The sequence below is a fragment of the Triturus cristatus genome, chromosome 5_1 (assembly GCF_964204655.1).
Source record: "Triturus cristatus chromosome 5_1, aTriCri1.1, whole genome shotgun sequence".
NCBI classification, from domain to species: domain Eukaryota; kingdom Metazoa; phylum Chordata; class Amphibia; order Caudata; family Salamandridae; genus Triturus; species Triturus cristatus.
The window spans coordinates 607,283,099-607,293,629 of record NC_140587.1 but is presented as its reverse complement, the minus strand read 5'-3'; the positions used below and the strand labels follow the sequence as shown (position 1 = coordinate 607,293,629).

The 10,531-nt window shown below is 45.2% G+C and overlaps 1 protein-coding gene across 1 annotated transcript in view; it reads left to right on the top strand.

Annotated features, from left to right (window-relative positions):
* The window catches only part of LOC146831267 (lectin-like), a 60,143-nt gene that overhangs the window by 5,676 nt on the left and 43,936 nt on the right, over window positions 1-10,531 (top strand). Inside the window, exon 2 of the mRNA XM_085605533.1 lies at window positions 6,914-6,984. Coding sequence (XP_085461659.1) covers window positions 6,927-6,984 — 58 coding nt within the window. The 5' untranslated portion in view covers window positions 6,914-6,926. The remainder of the gene's footprint in view (window positions 1-6,913; window positions 6,985-10,531) is intronic.

The window sequence follows — 10,531 nt, the reverse complement described above, 5'->3', positions numbered from 1 at the left end:
GGCTTTCGTAACTGACTGCTCTCAAAAGGAAGCCACTTGCATTGTGGTATTTGGAGGTCGTTTTGGTTTTGAATTTTTTTACCGCATGACTGGGCACACTATGAAGCTAATAGTCACAAGTGCCTAAAAGCGCTAGGACGCGCTACACCTTTATTTTTCTGGAAGTTATCAAGAAACGAACTGTGGCACTCTAACAAGACTCCTGTATGCGACTCCTACATAAGTAATTGGAGTCAGGAGAGAAGAGACGCTCTGATTCATAACGCCTGAAGTCTATCTGTTGTCAAGTAAGTGCCTGAGTGAACATTTGTGACGTTACGAGACTGTTACTACTACAGTAGGGGCACACTACAGATTATCTCCTACATATTATTAAGGATACCAGTTATCACGATTCTGGATTGCTTAAAGAACTGAGTCCTTACTATCCAGTATTTCGACGTCATGTAACTCCCCAAGATTCAGTTCAAGTTACTTACGGATTCTACCGGACACGCCGGTAGCAGCTCGGCTGAGCTGCTCAGTTTACAGCGTTGAAGGTTGCACCTAGCAGACGCCCGAACAGCGAGTTGGATAGGTATTTACGCTGACCGCTGAGATCCTGGAGCTGGCCGGCAACGCTGCCCGTGACAACAAGAAGACCCGCATCATCCCCAGACACCTCCAGCTGGCCATCCAGGGTCCTTTACTGTTTGGAGCGCTGCTCCTGATTCCTGTTGCTCTCCGGCCACTTCGCCTTCGCCACGCCTCGCGGCCCCCGCTTCGCGGGAGCCGCTCGTAGGCAAAGATTTTGGTTACTGTGGACTTAGCCTCCTGTCCCTCGACGTGCATGAACACCAACGCGCTTCCTGGAAAACAACAGCTGGTCACCAAGGTCAGAGGCGGGACTGCGAGGACCAGCGTGCCTAGCGGCGCGGATCGTCACAGCTGGTCCTCTTCCCGCCCTCTCCACTTGACCTCTCCTTTGATAAGCTGTGGCAGCAACGCGCACGCGGGACGCGCGCGGGGCAAAGGCCGGGGCATTTAAGGCCGTTCAAGGAAGGCAGAGGACGGCCCTGGCCCTGAACCCCTGTATCCTCGCCCTTCATCCGTTGGCAAGGTAGGCGGAACTGTGATTTCCATCTCTTTTATAAACACATAGTGCCCGCCTCCTAGCCCTATCATCTACCGCTTTTGAGAGGCCCCTTCTTGCATCTGATCCAGCACCACAGATGTCAACTATGCGCAATAGAACTAGAAGCTGTACTAAAAAAGCCATGGCGGTAGCACAAGTGACTGGACCTATAGATCTTTTTATTTCACTGGTGAATGAGACCATCGATAAAAGTATTATATTGCTGGAAAAAAGAGTTTCCTTGGACCTCATGAACGCTAAGCGCTCTTCCTTGGGCTCTCTTGCAAACGCAAATTCACCCTCCCAGCAAGCTTTGATTAATTGTTCCTTACCCCTACCCTTGACCACCGCTGGCGAATTCACAGTTCCGAACGTTGTCGATTTGTCAGTCACCCAATCTGACTCGGATCCGTCTTATGTTGATCTTGAGGCTACCCCAGATCTAGAAGTCTGCCAGACATCTGAAAAGACGAAGCCAAGCCTAGATGGGCAAATGGACAAAGGAACACTTTCTGTATCTATCGACACTGGGGGCAGGGTTACTATTCCTACAAAGGTGGCGTCCAAGACCAAGTCTAAGGAAAAACCTAAAGCTAAAGCAAGGAATCATAACTTGATATCGCCTACCCCGCACCTGGCGTCAGGCATACCCTGCTGGGTTGAAAACATGGTAACAGATCTTAAACTGGACCTTGAGGCCACAATAGCAGCGCAAATAAAGCCTTTAATCTCCAAACTTGACAGACTCACGTCGCTAATAACTTCGAAATGGCCTAATAAGATGAATGGGCCTGGGTCTATTCAGTTACAAGGGATTAAAGAAACGCTTCCCAAACCTTCACCTTGCGTCAAGCCCCCTAAAGATGCATCTAACAAGGCAAAAATACCATCAGCTACCAAGGATTCAGCTGTATTACACCTGTCCCAAACAGGGAATACTTCTGCTCAATCCCCACCCCTATCTACTCCGAAGGCGGTGGGTCCTACTTCGGCTTTGCAACAATCTGCTGGTGGAAATAAAACTACCAACTTACAAGCAAAAGATCTCACAGGAAAGTCTACTAACCCTGCAGCTCCTCATTCTACAAACAAGCCCGAAGGCTCTAAGCCAAAGCAGGCGCGCTTTAAGTCAATTAGCCTGCCACCGGAAGTCTCTCCTTTTGTGGTTGTGCTGACAGCCGTTCCCCCACTGAGGAGGGAGTAAAAGAAACCTTTGTAGAGCTAAAAAACAAATGTGCTCAGTGGCTTCAACTACACAAACCTTTACCTAGCAATATGAGTGGTGAAATTCTTACAGTGCGTAGAGGGGACTGGGTGGGCAGGAGTAAGAAAACAATGGCAGGGGATGTAATTACAGTTAACTTTAGGGATATAGGGGCAGCCAGTTACATATGCAATACACCCAATAGTGGTCCTGCTACCCAAATCAATCCACTCCCTTTGTCTTATTTCCTTCCCATGCCGCCAAGACTAAATCCCCATCGGCCTACTTTTCCAACTAACAGAGGGTCTGTGTATCCCCCGCAACATACCACTAAACACTGGCAACAACCACCACAATTCCCATCTTTATTCCCACATCATGCTAGTCTTCAGTGGCAACAACCTTTTCAACATCTACCACCCCTATATCAGGCTGCTCAGCAGTGGCAGCAACCCCTTCAGCCTCCACAATTCGCTAACCATCATTGGCAACAGCCATGGCAGGACTTGCCCCCTTCTTTCGACCCCTCGTATTCACAATTCGCTCATCCAAATAGATACTGTGTGCTAGATGAGGTAGACTGACTTAACTTCATGGAAGGTCCAGATATAAATCTCACTATCACCGATAACGATATGGAGGATGTTCCGCCAGCCACATCTCTCCCTATGTGTTCCGAATCCCCAACAGAGGCACCCCTAATACCACTTGCCCACATATTTACTAGGGACAGTGTAGACCCACCAAATTCTAAAATTATTACCATCCCCGACGGCGATCCAACACATGGCGAGATAAAAATTCTTAGTTGGAACCTTGCGGGGATCTCTAGGAAATTAGGCCTCCCGTAGTGGAACGTCCTGATTGACGCCCACAAGATTTGTGTATTCCAAGAGACCTGGATCACTGAGCTACTGCACCGTGTCGGGTTTGTCACATTTTATACACCAGCTGTAAAATCTAAGGCAGGGAAGGGGCGGCCATCAGGGGGGCTTATCATCTGGGTAAGCATTTTGCTCAACTGTCGGATAACCATAAAAAAGGCAGGAAACCCAGACATCCTTGGTATCTCTCTATCGGGCCAACGTGGGGGACTACTTGTAGATCTCTACGATGTCTACGTTAGAGGCTCCAAAAATGGGTGCATCTCACCAACAGTAGCGGAACTTGAGGCCCAATTAGGGGACCATAACGAACCTGGCCATATCATAATAGCAGGAGATTTCAACTGCACATATGAGCCACTCCCCCTAGAAGGAATACCCGATTTAGGAGAAGAGGACAGTAGGTGGGGTATTCCCATTCTCTCTATCCCACCCATTAAGCGCTGGACTCGCAGTGCAATACAGCTTAACGCACTTACATTAGAGTTTGGATTAAGAGCAGCCAATGGCCGCACACGTTCTGATCAGATGGGTGCCCCAACGTTCAACAGAGTTGGTCACTCCACAAGGATAGACTATATTCTGCTGGACTGGGGGCTCTGGAGTTCGGTCATCGATATGGTTGTTATTCCTACCATAGAGAGTGATCATAACTCACTTTCCCTAACCCTAATGAATTTTTGGTCTACCAGAGCGCCGCTAGCACCACCGAGCTGTCCACAGGAGATTACTGTCTCCTCTTGTGGAAGACGCCTTAAGTGGAATAAGATCTTGTGTAATACTAATAAATTGTCCACTATTGAAGAGGTGATTAATGGCACACAAGATGTAATCAGCTCCATAGATTTATTTATGGCAGCAGATAAGGTAACAACTATCTACGAAGTAGCCATAAAAACTATAGGGGACCTTTTCTGGGTAGAAGGGATTATAGGGAAAACCAAACCTCTAACCAAACCCAAAGGCAGACACGACTGGTATTCTGCATCATGCAGAAAGGCCAAGACATGTCTAATTGAGGCAGTTAAAGGGAAGTCCCCCTTATCAATTCAAATAGCTAGAAGGGAATATAAAAAGGTCTTGTGGTTGGCCAAAAGGGAGTGGGAAGATGCCTACTGGTTAACCCTTAAAGAAGCCAGCCTGAAAAAAGACTCTAAATATTTTTGGGACACTATAAGGGCACGTAACAGACCAGACAGTGATCTGCTAACCTGTAACATCTCAAGCCAGGTGTGGGAGGACCACTTCTCCAAACTCTACTCCTGCCATGACGGCTCCAACGGGAGAGGGTCTGCTATATCCCTGCCTACCACAAACTATGCACTCTGCCCCACTGACTTTGATTTTACGCTAAAGGAAGTGGAATACGCAATAAGCTCTATCATTCCACAAAAAGCGGCCGGACCTGATGGGATTCCCGGGGACCTGCTAAAATCCGATAGCACCAAATGGGGCAAATTGATCCACTCCCTTCTTGTTGCCATCTGTAGGGGTGCCCCTATTCCCTCATCGTGGAAAGGGGTGGAGGTGGTCCCCATCCATAAGAAAGGTTCGAGGGATGACCCATCTAACTATAGGCCAATCAGCTTGTTAGATACCAGCCAAAAAGTTGTCGGCAAAGTCCTGTTACTTAGAATCCTAAATTGGGTAGAAGAAAATAAAATCCTTTCCGACTTCCAGGCAGGTTTTAGAGTGGGTACTGGAACGATTGAGCAGGCATTCAGGCTCATGATGGTATATTGGAAGATTGTGGTTATAGGCAAGGGCAGTCTTTATCTCGCGTTTATCGATTTAAAGACTGCCTTTGACCTTGTACCTAGGGACCTATTATGGAAAGTACTTGCTGACATGGGGCTGCCACATTATCTACTATCCCTATTAGTCAGACTACACCAGGACAGCTTTGCCCAGGTCAGGTGGGGCCCTGGAGGGGAGAAAACGGGCAGTATTCCGGTCGAGAGAGGAGTCCGCCAGGGATGTGTTCTGGCTCCCACCCTTTTCTCTCTCTACATCAATGGGGTGGTTGAGCATCTCCTCAAACATCCATCTGACGAGCCATCCCTGGCTGGCGAACGCATACCGACCCTCCTCTTCGCGGATGATACGCTTTTAATCTCCAAAACCCCAATGGGACTCCAGAGACTTTTGGACAATTTCCAATCATTTTGTACCAAACGAGGTCTGGTAATAAATACTAACAAAACGAAGTACCTTGTCCTCAATCCACCGAAACAACATGTGCGTTCCCCTACCCTAAACGCTGAGCTTCTGGAAAGGGTAAAGGTCTTTGATTACCTTGGGATACGCCTTTCGGATAAAATGGACTGGACGCCACACCTAGATAAAATGCTGTTGAGCCACAAAAGGATTACAGGTGCCCTATTAAGAGAGCAACGTTCCAGTACAACAAGGCCTATAGGAACAGTCCTTGAGATTTACACAGCTAAAGGAGTTAGCTCTGCCCTTTATGGGGCGGAACTCTGGGGCTTTTCGTCCACTGACGCTCTGCAGAGATCTGAGAACAAATTCTGCAGAGAAATAATGTCCCTTCCACAAGGCACCCCGACACTTCCTTTATTCATGGACCTTGGCTGTACCCAGATTGGCGAAATCGTGAAATTTCGCCCTTTATTATTATGGGCCCGTATTTGGCGGGTAGAAGAACTAAGCGGATATGCCAGAGGCCTCAAGGAAATCATGTCATCACCAAGCTGGTATAAAATCAAATGGCTAAAAGACATGAAAAACTTATTAATTAAGTTGGGTCAACTTGAATCATGGCTAAGTAGAACTTCACCCCCAAAGCAAACACTTAAAAAGCTTTTTTGGGACTGGATTTGTTCTCAAAGAAATTCTAGCACCTCCCTGGGCAGGCTAACAGAGGACTTTCTGAGGTTCAAAGACTGCCCCAGGCGGGAACTGTACCTGGATGCAATTGGAAAACCCTTTGATAGGGCCTTGTATTTTAGATTTAGAATGGGAACCTTACCACTTAATACCTTTACTAAAAGATGGAAATCCTGTATGGAAATGTCTGAGCTATGCCCATCGTGTCTTGTTAAACCGGAAACATTAGCACATTTTATGTTTGTGTGCGGCGAATATGCTACTCCAAGGAGGGTCTGGCTCAAAAACCTATGCCGTCAGCTGGGGACTAGGAGTCATGATGTGGCAATCAGGATACTTATTTCGGACAGTAGCGTACCCTATGCTTGCGCCCTAGCCAAGTTTCTATCCTGGGCTTGGGCTATCCGAGCCAAAAAGCTAAAACAATCTGTTTAATTCTTTGTTAGAAAAATTTCTTAAACTGAAAATGCTGCCATAATTGTTTAACCTCTAAAATTTAACCAACTAGTTGGCTAGTTTAACTGAACAAACATTTTTTGGAAACTATTGCCCTTCCTAAATGTTGGAACAGAGATATAAAATCTTTTTAAATTTATTACTGTTGTTCTTAACTGTAACTTTTTATACACTGAGCTGCTTTTATGATAATGACTTTTTATCGAAATAAAGCTTTGACTTTGACTTTGATATCAACATTAAAACCTGCGCAGTATGGAAGTGTGAGCCAATTTACATCTACAATAATTTCCCGCCATTTAAAATTTCCAGTGTTTTAGCATCTACACCAATGAGTACTATTTTGTATATAAGATACGGACAGTAAGTAAAGTGTGTATTTTGACTCTTAGTTGCTCCTCTTTTCAGAAGCTAAACAAACATGCAGGAAGTTGTTGGCAAAATAATTCTGCTCTGTGCGATGTTCTCATACAGCGCAGGTAAGGTGTTTTTTATTGTTAACACAGCGGCATTTTCATTACTTTTTTAGATGTAATAAAAGCTGTATTCAGTGCAAGGTATTCTTTGAATTGAATGTCCTATTGCACACAATACAAACGTATGTGTTAAGGGATGAGGAGGACCAAACGTAAGGTACAGAGACACCATAAAAAGTTTATTGAGAGAGTCCTAAGGACTTCATGAAAAGAACGTGGGAAGAGGAAAAGAGAGACTTGGTTTAGATAAAAATTTAATTACCATCAAGGTAGCTGCAGAGGATCACAAGCTGCAGGAGGTACTGTAAGCACTCTGTGAAGAACTGACACAGCTACGAAGAATGTCAGTACAACAGCACGGTTTGCTTAAAACTAAGATGTTGAGCTTTATTAGAGATATATTTTCAAATAAAACTAATAAATCTCGACATTTCTGAGTTTTCTTGGCATACCCATATTTTACAATGTAGTTCTTTTAATATAGGATAATATTGAAGTTGTCTGTCTGTCTCTGCACTGAAAAAAGCAGCTTAAAACTAAGGGGCATATCAGCATCAACCGGCGATAATTATCGCTAAGCGCACTTTGCGCTAGGATAATTATCGCCCACTAACGTAGATTTTTATCGCTGAGATAGCGTGCTATTAGCAACGCTTATCTCAAAAGCGATAAAAATCCTAGCGCTAACTGCCTAACGTGAGATTACCGCTGGAAACCCAGCGATAATCTCACGAAATGTGGCGTTAGCTTGTTGATAGGGCCCCACAAACTTAGCCATGATATCCACCTTCCATAGGATATCATGGCTAAGTCAGTCCTGAAGCAGGCGTAAGGAAAGTAGAGATAACAGGGGTTATCGCTACTTTTCTTGCCTCTATGCTTCATAGCGGGGGGCTAGATGATAGGAGAAATGTCGCTTAGCGACATTTCTCCTGTCATGTCAGGTCAGGAACGCCCACTTTGCATCTCATTAGAGATGCAAAGCTGGGCTTTAAGAATTTGTGTGCTAATGCAAGGTTTCACGCGTTAGTGTGACCTTGCTAATTAGGCAATACAATTATAGCCGCTTTTCGGCCGAAAACGGCCGCAAAAGTGGCGATAATTTTCTATCGCCGCCTTGTAAATATGCCCCCAAGATGTTTAGCCTTATTAGAGATATGTTTTCAAATAAAACAAATAAATCTCGACATTTCTGAGTTTTCTTGGCATACATATAATTTTACCATGATAGGGGTATATCAGCAAGGGCCGGCGACAATTATCGCTCAGCGCTCTTAGCGTGAGGATAATTATCGACGGCCAACTCTGAATTTTATCGCGGAGATAGCGTGCTATTTGCAACCCCTATCTCCAAAGCGATAAAATTCAGAGTGCAAGCTGCCAGAATGTGCGATTATCGCTGGAAATCCAGCGATAATCACACAACCTTTGGCGATAGCTTGCTGATAGGGCCTCACATACTTAGCCATGATATCCACCTTCTATAGGATATCATGGCTAACTCAGTTTCAAAGCAGGCATAAGGAAAGTAGCGATATCAGAGGTTACCGCTACTTTTCTTGTCACTATGCTGCTTTGCGTGAGGCTTGATAATAGGAGAAATGTCGCTTAGCGACATTTCTCCCGTTATCCTGGGGAATGCCCACTTTGCATCTCATTAGAGATGCAAAGATGGCCGTTAAGGAAAATGGCGATAAGGCAAGGTTTCACGCGATAGCGTGACCTTTCTGATCAGGCGATAAAATTATCGGCGCTTTTCGTCTGAAAACGGACGCAAAAGCGGCGATCATTTTTTATTGTCTGCTTGCTGATATGCCCCTAAGTCTTTTAATATAGGATAATATTGAAGTTGTCTGTCTGTCTCTGCACTGAAAAAAGCAGCTGACCAGTTTAACTGGAGTGTTGGTAGGACTGTGAGCTTTATGCAGATGTGTATATGTTTTGCTCACAGGGGCAAGTTGGACTTTAAGCTTCATCAAGGCATGTGCATTTGTAGCATTTTTAGTGCTACCGAATCTTGGGAGCAAAAAAACAGACATTACTCAGTTTCAATCTTCCAATCTGTGGCTTCATACTTTCATGTGTCAGGATGTTGCTTGTTGTTCATATGTTTGCTAGCATGTCTTCAGATCAACACAATATGTCAGCCCTGAGTCACACAGGTAAACGTACCCTTTTGTGTAAGTTTACAATTGTTTTGGTATTCACCAACTACGGGCCTCATGTAGTATGATTTGGTGCAGGGCACCGCCGCAAGGCTTTTCACTGTGCTTCCCTATGCCAAATCAAAAGGGCAGGAATGCACCGTATTTACGAGATATAGGGTATTCATATTCTTTCGGCTAGCGCACAATTTGATGCCTTGCTCCAATACAGGTACCTTTGCCCCATGGTGCAAGGGTGTATGCGTTGTTGGCAGGATTGTTTTTGTGCAGATAGGGACACATTCCTACACAAAATGGAAGCTTTTTCCTGTTTGTATGTGTGCTGCAGAATACAGCACACATGGAAAGAAAAAAAACAAGGAGAAATAAATATATTTCTCTTCGTTCCATCTAATAATAATCATAATCCACATTTGTAAAGCGCGAACAATCACCCGTGAGGGTCTCTAGGCGCTGGGGGCCGTCGGGAAGATTAAGCAAGCTATTGCAGAGAGTCACATGGTGCTGGGCTAATCTGCTGCCGGCGCCGGGGATCGAACCATGATCCCCAGATTCCGGGAGTCAGTCGCGCTGGCCGCGGCGCCACACCATCTGCCCTGGGGAGGTGTACAGTTTTGATGCATTCCCAGGTTTACATTTCCTTGTAACACGCAACAACCATTAAACACCCATTTCTCGCAAGGATGTTCTTGGGGGCCAACTACCCCTCCTGCTGCCTCCTGTAAGTCCCACACAGTAGGATTGCTAAGAGGTCTTCGGAGGTGACCCCCTTTTTGTCCACCACTCTGCAAACGCCCCTGCTGATAGTTTAAGTCCTATTTTCTAATGACATTTATTATATGCTTGAATCATTGATTAAAACGGTGCACCTTCTCCACATTTATATGGTCTCTACTGAATGTTAAAATATTTTCTATATGTTTCCAAAGAACTCTCTCATTATATCCCCCAGGTTATTAGGTGTATAGGGAGACCCGATATTCCTAGTCCATATCATGGCACCCTCATTCCACTTAATGGGACTAGAGGTATAATGGCCACTTTCTGGTAATGCACTAGTTCATACTGAGGAAGGGGAGCTCAATTCATCGCACTACAAGCTATTAAATACATCCAGACCCACAAAACAGATGAGGAAGAGACTCTTACCGCACCTAATGTCTTGAAAGTGTCCTTAATTGAGCTCAGTCACATATAATCAATGGCCCATAATCCACGTCTCATAATTGGCCTCCCACACAAATGGAATCAACCAAAGTTATACCAAACAGGCCCCTGGAGAGATAGGGTTGGGGTTATTGGTCATTCACAGGCTGCTGTTGGTTCTAATTTCAGTATGGCTGCCACCTTGGCAGAGCCTCTGACTTAAGAGTTGAAGAAAAGTA